General features: G+C 40.2%; 1 protein-coding gene across 2 annotated transcripts in view; it reads right to left on the minus strand.

Annotated features, from left to right (window-relative positions):
- Positions 1-6,222: 6,222 nt before the first annotated feature.
- TRIM33 (tripartite motif containing 33) overlaps positions 6,223-22,825 on the minus strand; it is a 33,426-nt gene continuing 16,823 nt past the window's right edge. For both annotated transcript variants that reach the window (XM_074849920.1, XM_074849921.1), the window contains exons 5-20: positions 22,657-22,773; positions 19,964-20,078; positions 18,866-19,012; positions 18,213-18,330; positions 17,133-17,377; positions 16,719-16,883; positions 15,678-15,878; positions 14,196-14,328; positions 13,152-13,215; positions 12,704-12,863; positions 11,283-11,629; positions 10,674-10,797; positions 9,633-9,707; positions 8,901-9,053; positions 7,122-7,172; positions 6,223-7,039 (exon numbers count right to left, since the gene is read on the minus strand). In XM_074849920.1, the coding sequence (XP_074706021.1) occupies positions 6,827-7,039; positions 7,122-7,172; positions 8,901-9,053; positions 9,633-9,707; positions 10,674-10,797; positions 11,283-11,629; positions 12,704-12,863; positions 13,152-13,215; positions 14,196-14,328; positions 15,678-15,878; positions 16,719-16,883; positions 17,133-17,377; positions 18,213-18,330; positions 18,866-19,012; positions 19,964-20,078; positions 22,657-22,773 (2,428 nt within the window). In that variant the 3' untranslated portion in view covers positions 6,223-6,826. The remainder of the gene's footprint in view (positions 7,040-7,121; positions 7,173-8,900; positions 9,054-9,632; positions 9,708-10,673; positions 10,798-11,282; positions 11,630-12,703; positions 12,864-13,151; positions 13,216-14,195; positions 14,329-15,677; positions 15,879-16,718; positions 16,884-17,132; positions 17,378-18,212; positions 18,331-18,865; positions 19,013-19,963; positions 20,079-22,656; positions 22,774-22,825) is intronic.

Consider the following 22,825-nt stretch of genomic DNA (forward strand, 5'->3'; position numbering starts at 1 on the left):
GTCAAACAGAGGTGCTGAAATGACAGATCATAGTCCAGCCACAAAGGCAGCCAACACAAATGCCACAGGAAGAAATGGAGCAGATGGGCCTAAGAAGGTGGAGCAGATGGACTGGCAGGGCCAAGGTTGCTCCGGACTCGGAGGCAGCGCTGCAGCACCTGGCAAAGGGAAATGAAACATCCAGCCAGAGAACTCCTCATTGTTCCTCTGCCATCAGAGCACCAAACTCCAGCTCCAGAGGAATCGGAAGGGTCAGCAGGGCATCTGGCCGTCCACTGGTTCAAGCAGACGCAGAGCAAGGATCATCTCACACAGGCAGCAGCAAAATCCATCTGAAGGGCGATGGTTTAGGTTCAAACCATCTGTTTCCTTTGCTGCAGATCACAAAAGGCAAGCAAGCGCATTCAAGTGCTCATTGTACACACAGGTGTTCTCAATCTTAGCCGGAATGAATGTGTACTTTAGTGAAGTTAACTAAACCCTTTCCTAGAAGACAGCTCTTTTATTATGGAGCTTCTGTGATACTAAGCCACCACAAGCACTTAAAGAATAAACAAACCGTAAGAGAAAATCCAACTTCTTTATGAGCTATAGCCTGAAGTTAGTTCTCTGACATATAACAACAGACATGCTTGGATCAGAGCCTTCACCAACTGCAAAGGTTATGAAAATACAAACATACCTTCAAGACGGTTGGCATTCCAGGTGACTAGATCTCTCTCTCGTTGCTTGCAGAAAAATTATTCAGAGGTAATTTTAGCTTATGTGCATGCTCACTTTACTTTCTTCTTGCAGGTCTGCATGGTCAGCTAGAGTACAACTGATACCGATGCCTGGAAGGACCTGCCATCAGTCTGACTCCTGTTAAAACAAACCAGACGAGTTCCCAATTCAGACTGTGGAGCTGTAGTTGAGCTGGGCCACACCTCAAGATATGTGAGCTCAATTCTGCCTTTAGTTCTGACAGACGTGAGACTCTCCAGTAGCAATATCAGCACAAAAAATGGATTTATCAATAGGAGGGAGCAGCGCAGGGCATACACGCTAAACTGCAGTTAAAAGGTGAATGAACACCACAGCATTACACATGCTCAGCTTTTTCACTGCATGGAGAAAGTACTGACGATGCAGGAGCAACCTCCTCCTCTTCCCTTCCAGCGACTACCAACCTTACATCCTAGATCCCAGCACTGTCGGATCCACGAGAGAGGACCGGCCAGCCCCCCCGATTGCTCCCCTGGCATCGCTCCCCTGTGGTGTGAGGGAGCTAGGGCGAGCCACAGCCTGCACCAAGCGCAGGGCCACACACCGTTTTACTGCGTGGGTCTGGTCCCTGATACACCAAAATACGTATTGATTAAGCAAAGGAACACGCTGACCCTGGCTATGCATTCGCTGCAGACTCATCTCCCACAGGTAAAATGCAGTAACCACTGTGCAGAGCGGAGACAGACAGACAGACAGACAGACAGCACAACAGCAGTGTGAGCGGCACCACACAGCTGCAGGGGGAACGTTGACCAGTCCCAGAGCAATCGGGATCAGCTCCCTTTTCATTTTTCCAGCGCTTAGCGGGGGGCAGGGGGCTGTGGGGAACAACGTCTCAGAGTCACCCCCCAACGTCTGTCGGGCCTCTGGAAAGCATCCTGGCTCCGAGGCTGCACCAAACTTCAGGATGACAGCAGCACAAAAAACCCTAGAGAAAACCTTAAAATACTTGTATTTCATGTAGTAGGTGTAGATAAACGTGACAAATCATTTTATGGAAAAGTGCAGAGTGGTGAAATCACAGCATCTCCAACCCAAACTCTGAACCGAGCTTAGACTTCAGTATTTTGTGTCTTGGAAGCACCGATTGCTGCAGCCTCAGGTGGTGACACTTCAACTCAATTCATCAAGGTACTTCCACACTGCAGGTATCAGAAAAGTCTTTTGCCAGATATGAACCTAATTAACTAATGACCTAACACAGGTGTGCAAAAAAGAAACTCAAATTGAAAGAGTCATCTTTCTAATTTAATAGAAATAACCAAACAAAATGGTTTTCAAACAATACTTTGAACTGATCTAATACAACTTCTACAGCACATTTCAGAGCACTTAACAAGAAATATTTACAGGCAGCTAATGTATTAAATAACCATGTAAAGAAAAAATTTTTTTTATTACACACCAGCAAAAAACACAGGAACAGAACAATTAGAAACAGTAACCTTGTTTAAAAAAAGTTAAATATGCTTATTCAGATAATACAATACCACAGAAACAGCACTTTTTTGAAGAATCATATTAAAAGATGAGTAAAGTTTACTATGTGCAAAACAGAACCAGTTCAATTACTGGAAGCAAGAAAGAATCAAAGAATGCCATGAATTTAACCCTTCCATGAGTACATTTACATGTAAAACAGGCTTTCAACCGCACAAATCTTTATAGGCTTATATACATGTTTTGTGGTGTTCTGAACCTAAGAAATACCCCCACTTGCAGGCCATTAGCAGACATGCACCACTTCTTAAATGTAGCTCACTCTAGAGTGAATGCTGCAACAAGTCGAAATTATAAAATATTTTTGTAACTCTCCTTGTAGAAATTCAATAAATTCTAAAGAAAGCAGCCTTGACCCGTAAGATCACTCAATAGAAAAGGCCAAAACTGCATTTCATACATTATAATAAAGATACCCAAATTAACTGCAAGTTTTGAAAACCAATTCAGATACGTTAGAAAGCATATAAAGTAGGATCCCCATATGCAAACACAGGAACTAGATGGAAGAGTTACTGTACACGCACTTTGAGAAAATAAAAGAAATTGCCATATCTGAAGATACAATGCATATGTTCAATCTGAAATATGTCTATGTAAACTGTGGCATATAAATTTTTTTTTAAAAAAGTACCTCCGTTATTTACTCAAACACCTACTTTTTAAAAAAATATTTAACTTTCCCCAATTTTTAAAATAAAATGCCACACTATATTGTCCATAACTCCTGCAGGTTTTTAAAAGCTAGACTTGGTGATATGCATACAAACTTTCCTATAAAATCACTATCCAAACGAAAGGATTCCTGTCATGCTAATAGGCAACAGACAAAGCAGTTTTATTGCTTTTTCCAAGGAAGAGAGTAAAAACAAGAAAAAGCCAACTTCCAGTACATCATACACATAGCTTTAAAATACTGTTGCCATTACCTAAACTTTGAGAGGTCAGCCAATAAACTAGGTTATAAAACAGAATTATGAACTCGGGGTAATTTTAAGGACTTCTGTTTCGGTGGCTTGCAGAAATGTTTATAAAACATTTCAAATATCCAGTGTTAAGTGTGCCGACACTGTTAAATGTCACAAGCAACAGCAACAGGAACATTCCACACAGAAAACCAACCTCCCTACATTTAACAGAGCATTTCTATTTCCAAAAGTTTGGGGAACAACATTTTTTTGGATAGTAACTCTGCCTTATTATGCTATAGGCCACTTAATTCCAGGGCACAGTTAAATAAAAGACCTGAACCTGTTCAGCTGGTTAAATTATCACTAATCACTAGTAATTACATGGCAGGATACCTGCTGAGGTAATTGAGAAGTCCACAAGTAGCACACTGTACACTTTTCACTCTTGCTTCAAAAGCAAGTTGCCTTTTACTTCTTTGGATTAACTTAAACTTCAGGGTCATTTACAACAAAAACTGAGACACAAATGGACTTTTTTTACAAGTGTCTTACATGAGCGTATGGTTCCATCAAGTGCCAGGCCACAACCCTGCGAGAGCGCCGGGGCGCAGCACGCCCCCCGCATCCTCCATCTGCCACCGGCCTCACCCCGGGGCTGAGCTCCGGGCCCCAGGGGAAAGGCACCGTCCCTCGCCCACGCTGCAACATGGCGCCGGGCACCGAGAAGAGTCTGAGTGACTCGGGGGCCTGGTAACACAAACCCCCTTGATCTGCTCTGGTACAAGTGATGTCCGGCACCAGAAAGCTGTTCTGACTGAGCAAACCCTCACCAGTTCTGTGATGAACGTTTACAGACTGCAGGATCAGGAAATGTGTTAGCAGAGCTCATCTGTCCTTTCCAATATTTGTGAATAGAACTTTGCTAATTTCAAAACAGTCACTGAATTTTTATACTGGGAGTTCTAAAATGAAAGCGGTGGGGGAAATGTTATTTTGTTTCTTTTATAAAAAAGAAATGCTTAAGATTTCTTGCACACAAGTCAAAATCCCACTAAAAATACTCTGAGCACTGACGAGCCAAACGGAAGGGCCGGTTCTCGGAGCTCTGTGGGCGATGGGCAGGAGCAGAGCTCGCCCTCTCCTCAGCAGCACCGTGGTTTGGGGGTGGACTAGTGGAACAGGCGCTGCGTCGCTGGCCTGCGAAGCCCGGCAGTTGTTCTACCTTGTCACAGGGAGTGAACCCCCGGGAGAGGCCACCCCAGAACAGTCAGAGATCTGCTCTGGGGCTGGAAAACAGGCGCTGGCTCTGCGGCGCGGTCCTGCCCCCACTGCGACCACGACCAGGCTGCCAGGACACGCCAGGACACGCCATCGCGCTCGTCCTGCGCGTCAGCGCGGGCAGCCGGCGCCTGCAGTCCCAACTCCCTGACCGGTGCCTGGCAAAGGGAACAGTCACAGAGCTGAGGCCGGAGGTACAGCACCTACAGCGCTTAAGAGCCACAAAAATAGTAACCCCAATTGAAGAGAATTCACAAAATCTTATTTTCATGATAGTTTTAATAATATTCCTTTGCAAAATGAAGCTGAGAAACTAGAAATGCATAAATAGGCAATACACAGAGCCGTCCAATGATCCCTCGTTACTGTTAGTGTCCTACTCACACACGTTACCCTCTCTATGGGTCAAGGTTTTGCTATTTATCAATTGAATATGCTTAAGTAGAATTACTTTTCCTTTCATATACAAACTGGTAAAAAATAAATTTAAACTGGCACTATGCTAATATCCGAAATAAACAGTTTTGACTTAAGTTAACATTTGTGTCATCTAAAGAAGTGAACTTGAAGTTACAAATACCTTCAGTCCCCTCATTTATTGTGAGAGGTATAGTCACAATGTACATATACTTAGTTCTTATAAAAAGAAATCAAATCTTAAGTGATTTGCATAAAAATTGCTGAGAGCATATCTCAATTTGATACATTGTGCTAAAATATTGATCTTTACCATTATGGTAAAGTGTATACAATGTCACAAGAATTGCTCATGATGAGTATACCACAACCCCAGTGATTTACCACAGAATTGCTGTATTCGCACAAAATCTTATGGCAAATGTGTAGTCTGTCAACTTGACCTCATCCGATTAATGATTTCTTCATCTTACTTTAACAAGACCTGTAGGAAGGCCAGAAATTACAGTTATTATTTCTAGCATTGATTTCTGTCAGTAAAGGGAACAACTGTTCAAACTCCAATTTCTTTGCGACGCCTCATTTCTAACCAGAAACGCTGGAATGAGGGCAGTGGGCGATGGGGGGCACTGCAGGTGCCTGCCACAGGGTTTAGGGAAACAGGGAAATTGTTCTGTTCTCAGTATTTGACCAGAAACCACTCAAAGCCAAATCCTGGTCTGTGCAAGTGCTTTGCTCAAGGGATGGACAAGTAACCCAATCTCAACAGATTTATTCCAATCTTTCTAGACATTTCGCTCATAAGCTGCTTCTGAAGAAAGTTCTGAGTAGTACTCTAATAAAAATAAGACAGAACCTCAAAATGAATGAATGTTAGAAATAGCATATATTACAAATCTCTTCTTGATAGGAACAATTAATAAGAATACATATTAGCTTAAAAACAGTTCAGCAAATGTTGCTGATCTGCAAGAAATCTCAATTCACTATTTACAAATAAGACAAAGTGAATACAGGAAATTTTACACATTTGGTAGTTAATAGGTTATTGTTTGCCGAGTGGTCTATTAGAAACTGATATTTAGGAAGACTGGAGAAACACCCCAACCAGTTATTACCTCTTCAGTCTATGCTTTAAGTACAGAAAATCAGACCATGAATCCTGGAGATCACATTCTGCTTCATTGGGGGAGCAGGGAGAGATGACACAATGCTGCCAAGACTTCTGCCATGAACGCCATTAAAATGTTCTGTGTACAGGATTTGTAATAAATATACCTACCCTACTGAAAAGAGATTGTTGCCACCAGTTCAGCCTTTCATCTGTCAATAACTCACACTCCTGCACTTGCCAAGTCAGAACAGTTTAATGATTTTTTTTTCCTTTTGCTATACATAAAATGAAGTAATGAAAGTAAAATTTAGATAATTGGATCAACACAGAAGATCAGTTATTCACAATATCGCTTAAATGAGATGATAAAAGCAATGACCAACACGCACTTAAGTTCACAGAGGGGATTTCAGGAACACTGCTTACAGTTCACACTGCAGTCCGGCATGAATGCAAGATACAGCAACTGTGCTGGTCCAGCCCTGCAGAACATTTTACTAAGCACTCTTATCTGTACATGGAACATCTCTTATCAAAGCTGCTTCTCTTCAACATTCCTCCACCTCTATTTGTGAGACCAGGATGACTGTGTCCCCTCCATCAGGAAAAGAAAGAATATAGCAAATAATCAAGGGAAAAAAAAAAACCCACCAAAAATTTACAATACAGTTTTTTTCCCCTTCTGATGAGAATGCTTTTCTGTACAAGTGTTTGTTGTAATCTAATACTGTTTAAAAAGCTATCAGCTTCTTCAAGGTGGCCACTGTAGGCATGATAATATTCCAGGAACACTTAAATAACAGTTTTTTACAATAAATTTTAGGTCCATATCATTAGATTACTTTATATGCACTGGTCTCTCATCTGATTTTAGGCGTTTTCTACGTGGTTGTATAAAATCTTCATCGGAGTCCTCAGTAATTTCACCATCATCCTCTTCCTGCTCAAATTCAGGCAAAGGCTGGAAGGTCCTGTCTGGGTAGATCTCTGTAAGTTTATCTTCAAAGTATAATGCAACTGCCTTCCCTGCCTGCGCTACTTCTGAATCAGCCTGTAAATAAAAGAAGACAGGAATATTCACCTGTTGGAAATGCACATCCCTTCACCAAGTGTGCATGGTCTGAAACGCTTACCTTCAAATTAATCTCTTGTGTTTCTGCATAAACTTGAACAACTTTCATCATCTAAAAAGGATACCAGAGTCAAAAAAAATGAAATTATAATCCTTTCTAAAGTTACGAGATTGCATAGGATTGGATGACTAAAGTCAGCCATAACAACAGAACAGTTTGTTATGGACCACACCTCTAGTTCTCAAACTTAGCGGAAGCAGGTTTAAACAGTCTTAGGAGGGTGACATGAGGTAAATAAACCTTCAACAAAACACACAACTTTTGTACAAATAAGTGTCTCCCAGTCATTTTCAAAACTGTGCTCTACTCAGGACCGCTTTCTTCATTATAAATTTTAGCTGCCTGAACGCTATTGTGGAACAGTCTCACTTCAGAGAAACGTTCCATGAGACTACTTCCTTGGGGGGTCTTACCCCACTTTGATTTCTATGTTCTGAAAGCATATGGCTTAGAGGCACTGGGTACAATGCTATTCTGAGAGGGCAGGCAGACTCATCTTTTCCCATGAGCCAGCTTTTCAAACAGCAAGACAAGTCCAAAACACCTTTTTTTAAAAAAAACAAAACAAAAACCACATCCATCAGTCCTTGCTCCCTTGTTTTACTCTTGTCCCTAAGAGCTGCAGCATGTTTTCCTCTACAGTAGATGCTTCATTAATTCCCTTGATTGAGAAGTTCACATAATTGCAACTTCTTCCACAGTGCTCATTAACCTCCACCTAATACAGAGACATAAGGGAGTTGGGGATGTCAAAGTCCCAAACGCTTGTGAGCATTTACAGTTTTACATCATTAACCTTGATTTTTACTAGTGCACTTGTGAAACAGCTGAGACTTTAGTTGTAGGTTTGTGTACTTTCTTCACAGAGTCAGAGATGCAGCCCAAACACTGCAAAACTCAGATGACATTTTACAGAAAAATATTGGCTGTTTTATGCATTTCTAAGGTCAGAAGAAAGCCACTCCCTGCGATGCCTTCTCCCCAGGGCTTTCTGTCATCACTGCTTTAAGGCATCCCAGAGAGGAGGATTCCCTCTTATCTCCTACTCTGTTTCAGCACAATACCATGACTTTTTCTGATAGTCAGAATATTTTTTTCCACTGGTCCACCTAGTAATAACACTTATCTCCCCAAATCACGTTTCACATGTAAGGTGCAAATATTTCATTATCAGAGGGGTTCATTGCAAAATAGGTCAACTTTCCACATTCATCAAAAATATGACTACATACAGAAGTTATCTACTGAAAACTGATTTTTGTGAGAGCCCAACTACCCATGAGCTAATACTAGCCGTAACAAACACAATGCTTTTCTGGATTCAGCCTGCACGAGGTATAGACCCAGTGGGATACTCTTCAGGAAGGCACTTCTCAGTAGAGGAGGTTTCCTCAGTAGAGGTCTGCCGTGTTTCATGAGCATAGCAATTATCTGTATAGTCTGAGACAGCTTGATTGTCTTTATTACCACACTTCCTAAGCACTTCTACAATCTGTTCCGTGACAGTAACAAGGTCACCCTGTTCCTCAGCCATATCCCCATGAATCCAGCAGTGAATGACTTTACAAGTTCCCTCTGCCAAAGCCTGCTCTCCCCATTCACCTAAACCTGAGGTGGCTCCGCAATCCCATTGGTTTGGTTTGTAAGTGTCTGATTCAGCATCTGCTCCATAAGCAGAAGTTACGACTGGAAGCAGAGCCTTTAACTGGAGAAGTTGCACACCACGTTGAAATAAATCTTAATCTAAAAAAAATGTATACAGATTGGAAGTTAACATACTTCATTAAACCTTTCACAGTTCTTGAAGATCAGCCGGACATCTGCCACAAAATCCTCAGGAGTCTGGTAGTGTTGGGAATGCTTCTTTTGCAGTTTCTTTTTCACTGTAGATAAATCCATCGGTTTCTTTATAATTTTATAGTAGTTTGGTATCTGTAAAAAACAGTGATTTATCACTACAATGACTACACAGTTCACAGAAGCAGCTGAATTTCTTCACTTATCAAAACCATCCATCAGCTAATCCCGTCATGCACGGTACGCGTGTTCAGCAAGTGAGAACAATCTCCTTTCCTCAAACCGTTTGAGTTCTCTCTAACCTCCAGTGTCTACCACAGCAGAGCTTTGCTTTTCATTATAGTTACTTCTTTTACAGCTGAAAACAGAAGAGTCAAAGCAGTTTCTTTCCTCCTTTCATCTAGAAGATTGTCAAAATAAAAAAAAGCTCTCCTAAAGCATTTTGAATTTCATGGGTATCCTGAGACATTCTCTTCCAATTCAAAAACTGCTAATTTAAAGTATTTATAAATATCTGGGTGCGACACTGGGAGTAGAGCCTTTGCAGAGAGAAGCTACAGAACCATGAAATACTGGATGACCGCCAGAACTTTTAGATTGATCGAGGGGGACATGCTTCAAGCAAAAGCAGTCAGTTCCTTCCCAAATTCAACTTCAGACTCTTAGAGATGTTATGCCAAAAATAAATCACAAACTATTTTTCAGGAGACTCACCGAGGCTGGGACTGGCTCTTGAAATTCAATGCTCAGCTCATGACAGTACAGGTAAAGCAGGAGACGTTCACATTTCTTACAAAGAAATAAACAGCTTCACATTAATATCCTTAATTTGTCCTCAGCCCAGAAGTTCGTATCTCTCCATTTTAAATAGGTTTGTACTTTAGCAGCTTAGTACTAGAAAATTTAAATGCAATCCCCTCAAGCTTACTTATAAAATGTAAAGGTCTTAGGAGGGCATTGTTGAGAGGGTAGAATACCACTTTTCTGTTCACATAGCAGAAATATACTCCCTTTTTGCTTTCTTCTTCCTGAACAAAAGCCTAGGGCTAAGTAAACATAGAGGAAGGCTAACATACAGTCAAATTAAAAAAAAAAAAGACAAACTACAACTGCTTTTGTGCAACAATAAACTGTATGTAACAGGAAAGACTTGAATTGCAGACTTTCATTCTTTTTCCCGCAAGAGAAAATTAAACAATTTGAAACCAAAGCCAGGGTGTTTCTAGGAATTCCCTGGTGAAATATTTTTCTTTCCTTTGCTTTTAATTCCTTTGGAGGAATTTGATTTGATAATACTCTATACACTCTAACATAAGCAATTCTGGTCATTACACCTTCCACAAGAATGCACCTAAATACTTCTAGCACCTCTCACAGCATAAGCTTAACACACCAAACATTTTTATGGTTATATCAACGTTAAATGCAAAGAACTTGTAATTAAGAACACTGAAGAGATTAATGCATGTTAAAGGATGCATTTAAATACAGAATATGTGTTTACATGCAAGTTTTAGCTACTAGATGATTACAGACCCAAGGTAATGGAGCACTCCCACATAGTCACCAACACCTGGATATGTGGTCACAGCAAGAAAAATCTCATTACTCATTCTGGGGTTTTTTTGGAAAAGCCGGAACTATATTTAATTCACTGCAGCCACAGCAAAACCATCTTCAGGAAACAGTGGGGGACCCCTAATGTAAGAGAGCACTTCTTTCTAGGAAGCAGATTCCTACAGATTTGAGACATACCCTTTGGTCCACAGGACTCAGGCCTTGTGCTGTTTTCCCTTTCTTGCTGTGTTGCAAATTGTCACAATCATATTCTACTTCTGGTTTGCTCAGATCTCTGCAGAATGTACATATCCACTCTCCACTAAACAGAAATAAACACAGTTATTCCACACATTCAGGGACAAAGTCTCATCACTGATAACTACAAAGATTTTTTCATTAGCTCTTACGGATTCACATTGTACAGTAGCAAAGACTTGGATATCCAAAGATAAGGAACAACCCTTAACGCTCAAGATAATTCTGCCAGTCAAGGCCATTTCTCCTGCCCTCATACCCCTCTCCCAAGTAAGATCTAACACTTTAGAACACCTTTCTCACCACTACTTTAAAATGAATTTTACATAACAGAATCACACTTTGAGAGACCATATATTTATCAGACCAGCACTGACCAGTTATATGCAGAACAATTCAGGCAGGCCTTTGAAATTTTTTTACTGACAAGAAATCATCCATAACTAACTGATGTTGAGGATGAAACACCAGTTTTGGTATGGTGTTGAAATCTACCATTTGAATGAGACTCTACAGCTGTTCTCGGGAAACATTACACTGTTCTGGTACCTTGGAAAGCTGAGGAGTGTGGGTACGTGACACGTCAGGTGAAACACCTTTGGGCACTTCTCACAACACAGCAGATCCCCTCCATTCTGGCACACAGCACACCAGTCTTCATTTGGATCATCATCTTTGTTATTGCCTTCTCCTCCAGTTCTGGTTGATCGGTGCATTAGACTCCGCACTGGGGATTTTCCATTTACAAGGCTATGTCCAGACTGTTTGCAACTTTCACTTAAATCTGCTGGTTCAGTTTTTACATGGTTTTCAAGACTTCCTAATGCTTCTAATTCACTTTCCAGATGTAAGTTAGTGGACAGCGGTGGTGTCAAGCTGCTCTCAGGACTGCTAAGCTGAAATGAAAATGGCACATGAAAATCAGAGTCAATGTTACAAGGCCATCTTTCTTCATATGTTGGAAGTCAAAAGCCATCCACCATTTAGAAGTACTATAATTATTTCCCAAAATACATGGCAAATCATTATGAAGACCTGAGTTGCACATGGTATTGAGAACTACTTTTTCACAAGTCCATCCTTTCAAGAACAGACTCACTTCTACTGATGTAAACATGATAGACAAACTTTCAAGCCAAACACACTGATAAAGTGTTAATATACCTTCACTGTCATTAGGAAAAAATCTTCAAATCCATCACCCTGCTCCCAGTACATAGTCCTATTAAATCAAGCATAGCCGGGAAACACTGAAAAATATTCACTTGCATAAATATTTTATTTATGCTCTGGCATAAGAACTTTTGACTGATTGAAAGATTTCTCAATGTAATTGCACACATATGAACGTTCAGGAACTACTAACAATGGGTGATTTACAGCTTTTATTAAAAGGGATTAAAAGCAGCAAACACACTACACTGCTGGGGGTATTTCATTTTAATAGCTAAAGATAAAATTTACATGACAGACTATCCTGTGTCTGGCAGAGCACAGTAATAAAGGATATTATAAAGTCCTCAGCACGGACCAAACTGAGATTAAGACAGGACTACTTTCAACATGCAACTACCTCTCGTAATACATGAAACAAGGACTGGGTGTGTTTTGCATCCACATCACTAGGTCAAGTCCTGTCCAAATCAGGAAGGGAAACATTTGCTATTATTTAATGTTTATTTGTTCAACGTAAGCCAGCAAGCTACTGCCCAAGTCCCGTTGCCAGCTTATTGGTACTGATGTCACAAACCCCTAGTAATTAGCAGCCTTAGTAGTACTACAAAACCAGACACTCAAGCAGCTGGCACACATTTAAAGTTCAGACTTATTGCCAGGGAGCAAAATACCTCTCAGTCTTCAGGACTGTTAACGGAATATGAGGCTTAAGAGTAAAATTGCAATAATATTTCCAAATTCTTAAACATGCTGCTAGGAAAACCATAACATACTGTTGCACAAACTAACTTTACCATGCAAGCACTCCTTCTGCCATCCTCTGTTTTTTCCTGTTTTACTGTTCCTGAGAAACTGCATATCTCTTCCTCTGTCCCTGGCTCTTGCTTGACTTTCACTTGGTCAGACTTGAAGTTAACGCTAGTTTTCTCAGCAGTTCTGCCTGAGGAGCCACAGCTAGAAAGATACCAGCATATAAAGAAGAGGAAAATTCATCAGAGCAAAGAAATTTAAGTGACCATTTCCTGAACAATTTCAAAGGCAAAGCATGTCAGACATTTACAAGATAGCTCAAGTTTATAGGACAGCAGAAAATCACAGTGAAGGGAAAAAAAAATAATCTTCTTCATTCTTCCATTACTGGGTCACAGGTATATCAAAGCCCTATTGACCCTCTGACAACTCTCCTTCTGAATTCTTCAGGTCTGAGCTTTCAGCCTGGCAGTGTTAACGTAACACACTCACCTTCCTCTGCTACCTGTGCTGGAGGTACTAGGTGGCCTCACAGGAGTGTGGGAGTTGGATAAACCTGCAAAGAAGCAGCACAGAAGTTGACTTGGTACAAGTTTACATTCTGCAGTAAAATAAATGATTAGTCCTGAGCAATACCTGAAGTGCTGCTAGAATATCCTAATTTAATAATTTACATAAGTCAGCTGCCCTCTCAGTTGTTAGATCAGAACAAAGGTCTAGCACACCACATTAAATAAAAAACCCACAGACAACACATTGTTGTTAGAGTCCCAACAATTATTTCACCCAATCCAAACAGTGCTATAGTCCTCAGCCCATTAAGCCATCAAATTTTATCCACTGACATGCACCAATAAAGTCAAGAAAAGCAGACTCTATGTTTTGCATGCAGGTTTTGAGAAACGTAGTAAGTTCCACTGCTGCAACCGTTCATTCACAGAACCTTACAACAAGCTTGCAGAGAGAAGACTAAGAGAAACATATCGAATAACTGAAATCAGCTTCTTACTAATAGAAATGGACATTTTCAATGTTTAAATAACTCAACATTAGGTACTGGTGACTTAATTTGTTCACATGCATAACAAAACTCTTATCATCAATTGGCTATACTTGGAATGACCTTGCTCAAATGACTGTTGGGTGTCAGGATTTCTGTGACTAGGCTATTCTATAAACTTACTTCCCAAACCTCAGAATGGTCTAGCCAGTCATCACTTGGGGGCAATAACTGAACTATGTCCTCTCATGCCCAAAAAAAGAAAAAAAGGATTGTGGTAACATAGGACAAAAATATAGTCTATACACATATCTGGAATACGGTGTTCGTGTGCTGGCAGTTTGCTACTATAAAGATAGTTCTGAAGGAGGGTAAAATTTAAATTTCCAGAATAATTTATTTCTGAGCAAAATAAATTTTCAACTAACAAAACATCACTTCCTTTTTGGCAGAAAATGGTCAGTAATTATTTTCGTGTGAAGTACCAGAAATACCCATCACTTTCTAGAATCACTAGAAATACCGGTCACACTTACCTGACGACCCTGGGGATAGAGCTGAAGGTCCTGGGGAGGGATTCATGGTACTTGTAGGCTGTGGGGGCAGGTGGCTGCCTGTAATGTATCTACTGAGAAGGTTATCTAAATTACTTGAACCAGCATCTTCCAGCTAAGAGCAAAAACAAAAGTCTGAATCAGAGAGGCCTAATTAAAGTTTCTGGATAGTTCCACATCTTTAAGCAGTGGTCAGTATCTTTACCAGAATTGTTCACCATCCCTTCAAGGATTCAGCATAGCAGCAAACCTTTTTATCAGTTTCATAGAGAGATCAGTCTTTCAAAACAGAAACCCACAGTCAGAAACTTAAAGTAAGACTTTTCAGAAGCTCCTAAATAGCCGAGTTCTTCCGGCAGGTCACCGGCTGCATGCACTCACTCTCGGTCATTCCAAACGTTCTGGTGCCCGCGTGCTCGGTGCGTTAGTCATACGAACTACCAGAGTACTAATGTTGCAAGAGTTATTTCACAATTAAGACATTAAGGGAAACCATGAGTTTGTTTTCCCTTCGCATGACATGAAATCTCCCTCCCATTCACTTTTTACACAGATTTTAGTATCTATTAAAAACAAGGAAACAGGTACCCTATTACTTTAACTGCAAGACAGCACAATTGCAAATAACATCTTTGAGACACACAGTATTCAGAGCGGCTTTTTGTGACTAATAGCTTCCTACCCAACGCTTTCATTAGCAGAAATCAGTAACAGCTATTACATGAACAGGTATAAAAAAAGAGCATCTTAATAGAATTCTGTGTTTTCTGTGCACCTAAAAAGTCGCATGTTTATGTTTTAGACTATCCCATTAACAACTATTTCTAACTTGGTGTGTCATGAACTTTAGACACATACAGCTGAGTCAGTCATAACCTGTTATACTTGTGTTTTGTTCTAATGACTGAACAAAGCTGCAGCACTGTAGATTGGTCACATTCAGAGATGGGATCTTTTTTCCCCCCTCTATTCTTACGTTAGCAAATTACCTGCAGCCTCATGAGAAAACTGAACATACAACCCTTGAACATGACTCTTTATAGATTGAAAGTTGCTGTTGGCATTACAGCAGACCATCTGCCTGGATGAAATTTAGGTTTTGTTTCTAAGATGATTGCTTTCTGTATCACGACCGAAACCCCCATGTTTCATATGGGCATTTCAACATAAACATCCTGTTTTCGAAGCCATCGCCCTCCCCTCCCTGACTTCCCAAACACTCCTGAAGAAAACATGTTACTTTTTTTACTTTGCCTCCACTCGTACATTAATTATACTTATGACCTCTTCAAATGACCTCTTCATACCCAAGTCAGGGGCTGGAGATTTTAATTCTTTGACTTTAAATGATAACTTACTATACCATTCCACGGACAAGTGCCAGTATCCAAATAAAAAAGATACAGAAAGAAAAGCAAATCATAACTTCACCCACAGTGTAAGCACCTGATCTTCTCCACTGACCTGGATGGGTGGGATGTCCGGCAGGGAAGGTAAATTCTCTGGGTTTGTTACAGAAGGAATGAGTTCAATTGCTGTCACCGACGGACTTGTTGGACCACGGTTTGCACTCGCCATTGTTGCTGTAGTAGGACTAGTTGGATTAATAGTGGTGTTGTGCACAGAAACAACTGGAAAAGGCCCCGCGTGCCCAGGGTTAGAGTGCTGTAGGAAAAGAGAAGAGACCGTGACTGCGTTACAGACAAATCAGACACCCACTGCATGTAAAATTGCAACACGTGCATTATATGATGGTCCTCAACAAAAAACTGGGGAGGGGAGGAACATATAAACTCACATTTCTGTCAACATAATCTGACAGCATTGAATGCAAAGCAGCTGCTGTTTTTATTTACTTGGAAAGAAACAATACCTTATGTGGCTAGATATTTAAACATACAGCACATCTTCCACGGAATTATTTTCATATATAGTTATATTTCCTTAAAGCAATTACTTCCTCCAAAGACAACTTTAGACTCCATATGTTCTGTTTACAAACTTCTTAAAAAAAAAAAAAAGAGTAACTGTTTCAAGTATTATAAAGTCATTTTTGGTTTTCCAGTCGCATTAACATTCACTGTCCAGAATTTTTATTCTTAATGCTATGCAGAGCTCTGCATCATGCGTCAGGTTTGAATTTAAAAACGCTTTAGAATTTGGTTTCATTAAAAACCCTCAACTACATCACTTTGAACTTCACTATTTCTGACTATTCTTTTAAGAAACACGAAAGCTGAATGTCACTGAAAAGTGAAAAAGGAAATGTTCTGTTTCCCAGAACTAAAATGCAATACAAACATTGGAATTCATTTTCATTCTTAAGGTTTGAATTTTTTTGTGTTCAGCAAAAATGTCACAGCACAGTATGCAAGATGGAAAAAGCATATAAATGTGTGTAGCTGTGAGTTATGAGTGTTACAGATAAACCATTACAGCTGGAGGTATCTATTGTAATGAAAGTCTGGCACAATGGCACAAATGAAGCGTGTACACAGGATATACTTGTCTTTGAAGGTGAGGTTGCATCATGGAGTATTGTGGTCCATTGTGGCGTGGTATTCCTGGAATACGAGCAGCATTCTGAGCCATTCTCATCTGATGTGCTTGGAAAGCCCCACAGTTCATGTTACCCCTCTGCATGGTCTGCATGCTGATCAACCTGGGAGGCTGCAAGGGTTTTTGTTTTTTAAAATTTTTGCTTTTAACATGGAAAAAAGAAGCCAATCTCTTTCCACAGTAGTAGGTTTACCAGTTACATAACATCACGAAAAGCCAAGAGCTGTCACATTTAAAGTATGTCAAAATTTCAAAAGACTTTCACGTTTATAAACTGCTTTGTAAGTTTATATTTGATAGGGCAATTTTAAGTCTCAGTGTTATGGTAAAAGGTGAAATAAGAACATACAAGATACCTACCTGCTGCTGCAGGATTTGTGGACTCGTCTGCCTGGGCACTGACCCAGCTGGCTGCCCCATCCTCATCTGCTGCAGCTGCTGATGCTTTTGTGCGTACACTTGCTGCTGCATGTGCTGAAGTCGAAGCTGTGCCAGATTGATTTGTCCTGGAGCTTTGTTCACGTGGTTTGTTCCTGGAGGAGTCTGTCCAACCACTACATTAGGAGTGTAACTAGGAGTTGGTTTATTTTCAATGACAAGGTTACCTAAATAAAACAAAAAAAGAACTAGTTAAACAGTTAAATCTCCATCATCATCCAAAGACTGATAAATGCACAATACTCGATGTTTCTAAGCCCCTGTCTCACCAAGCCTATTACGAACTCCCACAGCACCTAATGCTTTAGGGCAAAGAAGGAATAAACAGCTACACTGAGAAAAACTACTATAAAAGGTTACAGCTATGGTGCCACAACCTACTGCGTGATGGCTGCGAGCAGCAACACACAGGAACCTCCCATTATGAGGTTCTGCTTTTCTTTACCTTTATAAATGTGTCAAGACATCTTAGAATACAAAACTAGCTAAGCATTACTTCTTAATTCACCTGCCTTTCCAGCAATCACACAGACTGGTTTGCTACTTAGCCATAAACTTAGCTCCTATCAACAGTCCTCCTAATTATGCTCATTCATGCAACTTCCAACACATCAAGACATCCAGTATTACTCCATACGCAGCTAAATATGAAGTTCAGACAGGCAAAACTGATTCTATTTACTTGTCAAAAAAGCTTATTCCAGAAACTGAAGCACCCATTTAGTGCTAGCATGTTACACTAGAACCATCAGAAACACTTTAAGAGGGGAAAAAAGGGCCATTCCTAGAACCATTCCCACTGGAAATCAAAATCCATGGAGAGAGCTTTGCTAACAGAAAGAACAGAGCAGATAAGGGGTGTGATCAGGACTGCGTGGGTTATGTCAAGACTTTTGGTCTTCTGCATTAAGAGACGTTACTGCACTCACACACGTTGGATGAACATCCCCAACTCATTCTAGTTTTTCAAATAACACAGAATAAACAAAACAATTTTCTCACCTAAATTGACAACGTTCTTTGCCCAGAATGTAGGGTCACAATGGAAGCGTATTGCTCCATTGGCTGCTGGGACAGGATCACAACGTGCCTTTAAAATATGACGTAACTGGAATGTTATCTAATGGAAAGCAAAAACAAGACTGTTGAAGACAATGGAATCAAGAATGAGAATATTAAGAAGTGTGCATTTGTCCAGTGAGTTTAGACTGCTGGATCACCAACAAGGACTGTCAATAGCAAGTTTGGTCAGTAGCCTGGAAAGTACTCAATTCACCAGGAAAATCATCCACCGCACAACTAATTGTTTACTCAACTCAGAGGATTACAGAGGAGTGCTGTTACACAGTAATACTACTTCTGCAATGACTTGAGTGAAACACTGGTGCCTGTACAGAGCTTGACCCCATTCCTTCTACAATAATACCGTTAAGTCCTTAATTTACAAATGAAAAGTGGTGTACAAGTTGGGAAATTTATCCCATTATTACAGAAGGATTTCTTTGGTTTTGTTTTTCAAATGAGGCATGAACAACTCTCTGCCCTGAACATGTCTCTGCCTTGGGTATAATCTAATGAAGCTACAAAATACTTTGAAAATTCCTTTGACTAAACCCTCTCGGTACTGTACAGACAGTTAGAGGATGGTTCCTTACCAGCCGTTTACTGTATAGCAAAGCAGTACTGCTGCCACTTGCAATAGCCCAATTAGTAAAGTTCATCACATGCTTCACTTGTCGCGAAAGACCAGTGATGTCATTTTGTTGTTGTATTAACTTCATCTGTCTCTCCTTTGTTACATTCTACAAAGAAACAAAAACTTTATTACAATAGGGGCTTCAGATTTATGAGGAAAATATAAACTGCTATCAGAGTTCTCAGAGCAAAAGAAAATGTCAAAGCAGCTTATACTAATGCTCATATTCAAAGTGGCTAGAACCACCAAACAATAATTCTCTATTATTCCACTCTACCATTCTTCACAGAGGTATCAAAGTGCAGGGAAAATAGTGGGCTCAGAGAACAGCCTCTGCTTTATCCCAACTACGGAACCAAGACCACACTGCCAGAGGCACAGCAGCGTGACAGAGAACTGGGGGAGTCGCCCAGGCTGGGGCCCAGCGACGCTGCCGGTCCTAGTCTAGTCTGCTGCCCTGCTCCCTCCCCCTGCTGCCACCTCCCTGTACAAGCAAAAGGAGGGAAACTGATTTTAACAACAACCTAGCACAACTGACAGAGCAAAGAATGACGTAAAGTTGCATCAAACACACTGCATCAATGTTATGTGCTCCAGACAAAGCCCACAGACCTGTCTCTAGGAGTTCACACTCTGAAGAAAAACTTCTAAACAAGGTATCAGAAGACAAAAAGAAGCAACTCAACCATAAGTACTAATACATTTACATAAACCTTAAAGAGGTATTTGAGGAACAGATGAGATTATACACACCTTAGAATTACATTATATAGAAATATGGCAAACAGAACACAGAAAGGAGATTTTCAGACACTCCCTTATGATGGGCCTGGCCCTGAATGAATCTGAGGCACAGACATAAAACTGAAGGAAGGAGCCACAGGCTCTAGGTAGTGGAAGGATAAAGAACAGATTTAACTCCAACACACTATTCACAGGCAGCACGAGTATTGCAACACCTGCAGTCACCCCAAACAGTTTTCAAACATGGAATGTGAGTTCTCAACAGGGGACTGGAAACAGTGAACAATACTATTATCTTTTCTCTTAACTGTACCTCAAGGTGCTGTAAGAGAGATTTTCCTTTTTTATTGATTTCATTGATGAGGGTGAATATAGCCACTTTGATCTCCTGTTCTACTCGTTTGTTAGTTTCATTTACTTCTTTTATCCTAAAAAAAGAGAAATGTATTGTCAGGCAGTCACTTTATACTATGCCACCAAGACTAAACACCACAGGCATCTTCCCACCCTTGAAGAGTGAAGGAGCAATTTCTGTATTGAAGTTCTGTAAGTACACAATTTATAGCTTGCTTGATTTCTAAAAGAGAAAACAACTTTTTCAAAGAAGCCATCTAAAATTACAGTTTTGGAAAATAATTTAAACAGTCTGAGATCAAGATAGTATCTCAGTTAACAACTTGTGTTTTACTTAAAATAATATGAAACAGTCCTTGTGGTTTACACACTTTATTTATGTATTTACGCAGTGACACACCCAGCCAAGACCACACATGTATGTACACACACGTATTTATCTCCATATCGTGTCTCTTTCACTATGAAGAATTTATGTACAATGCCTTAGACTTTTATGCCATTGTATATTAACCAGAAGGGAAGTCAACTCTGAATTTCAGATGGATCCCTCCACCTCCCGCAAAAAAAATCTTATAACAAAAAGGTTATTACATACCTGTAATCAATACACAATCAGGATGTTTCACTAACGATTTTCCTGGCATTAGTCTACTACGTTATTCTCCTGTGCTTCAATATTACTGCCTTTCAGTTTTTTATACCTCTCACCTCTTCATTATTTCCATCATTATCACTCTTCCTCAGTTTTAGTGTATTCACTACTCTCAACTTCTTCAGACTCAAGCAAATCATCTTGAGCTCTGTCCACAGAATTTGAAATACAGCATTTCTTAAGCCCCATTGCAAATTCTGGATTTATTTGATCATATCCTGCCTTAATCTAATGACAACATAGGGTTGCAGCCAGATTCTTTACTTCACTTGTAGAAGTCAGAGCACAGTGCCCTGCCATGAGCCATGAGTGTAAAGACTTAAATTGTCCTTTTTTAAAGGGCTTCTTCACTACTAGATGAAGCATCTGAACTTGTGACGTCACTCATCCCGATATGATCACAGGACCAAAACCCAGTTGTCCGACGACGATCTTCACTGTTGGTGTCAAATGCCCTTTAAGGCTCCTTGGACACAAGTGCTTTTCCGGGACAGCACAACCTGGTCTTCTACTCCAAAAAACATTCAACCAACCCTTCTGTCATGGTTTGAGCTCAGAGGGGAACTGGGGACCACACATTCAGTCAGCAGGCATCCATCCTCATCTGTGGCACATAACACTTCACGATCACATACGATGGCAATTTCATACTATCTGCTAACACTGACAACATTATTGTAATACACTTTTTCCCATTCCCTGAAGTTTTTATGATAATGGATTTTGTGCCCTACACTTCAGGAAAGTAATTGAATGGCACGTCAATCATGTTAACCATGATCTTTACACAACCCAATCACATGCTGCAGAAATTCACTGAATTTTCAGTGAAGCCAGAAACTCTTACAAAAAAAACCACTACAATGTGTTACTCATATATGCACCACCCATTCTTGGCCTTGAATTCTTATCAGACAACGTTTTGTGGCATTTCTTGAGCTTTCAGCTTGATTATTCCCCATGTAACTGGGCTTCTGTGTCTTCTTCAAACACATAACAATTCTACAGCTCATCCTCCTGATTCACGATGGTGTTCTCTTTTGGGTCCCTTCAAAGACTTCCATGCTGAATCAGCACATTAACATTTCCCTTTTCATTGCTTCCATCTTCACACACTTGTCTCTGACATGTCATTTGTTCTCCTTCCCTTACAACTTTTTTAATGTACGTGGTACCACTAAGAGTTAAAAATTTGCACCAGAACTTCTCCTTTTATCTTTGGTACACTTCCTTCCACCCTCGTACTTCCCATCTCCAGATGATCTGTCATTTTGCAAATGATTTAAAAGTTGCAGAAGGCTCACAAAACCACCGAGAATCACAGTGGAATTCCCTGACCTCCAGCACACCACGTCACCACAAGTGGGTGAAAAGCCAGCAGCAGTCATGTGTGCTCTGTCTTTATAGTCAATATTCTATATGACGTTGAATTTAAGCTAACCCTGGAATTCTTAAATTAAGCTACCCAAGGAAAAGCTTGTCTTCCTTTCAGGTAATTACACTAAGTTTAGCTTGCCTAATTAAAAACCAAAACCAAACCTCCCCAAAAACCCCAATTTCCTATTCAATTTCAAACCAAGTTTTTGTTACACCGTTATCAGCAGCATTCGTATGAAACAAAAACATTTCAAGAAAAATTTATCTCTACAGCCAACACTTCTGTCACCTAGAGCTGAACTTAGCAGAAACCATCGACACATTTGCCTTGCCTTTTTTATTCCCTATTTTTCTTTTTCCTCCCCCAAGTTTAATAAATGTGTCACATCTTTAGTTCTACTCAAAGTTGCCATAGAAGACATCATCTTTCCTATAACAATTTCCAACAGGTGCATAATACTGTAGGGAAGAAAACATTATACAATGTAATTAAGTCAAATACAACTAAAGAGACAGAATCGACTAAAATGTAAGTGTTACTCCAGTCCCATCAGTCATCTTACTGTGATTCATTAGAAAGGCAATGTAATAGTAACAGTTAATAATTTGGGGGCACTTACCTATTCTGAACTTGGGTAGCTGCAAAATTTACGTAATTCTTCTTCTCAAGAAGTTTGGCCAGTAGGTTCTCAATTGCACCCTTCTGGTTCTGAAAAGCTTCTTCCAGAAACTGGTACCTTTTCAACAGGCAAAAGAAGGCATCAATCACCAAGGAGCAATGTGCTGAAA

The sequence above is a fragment of the Strix aluco genome, chromosome 25 (assembly GCF_031877795.1).
Source record: "Strix aluco isolate bStrAlu1 chromosome 25, bStrAlu1.hap1, whole genome shotgun sequence".
In the NCBI taxonomy this organism is placed as follows: domain Eukaryota; kingdom Metazoa; phylum Chordata; class Aves; order Strigiformes; family Strigidae; genus Strix; species Strix aluco.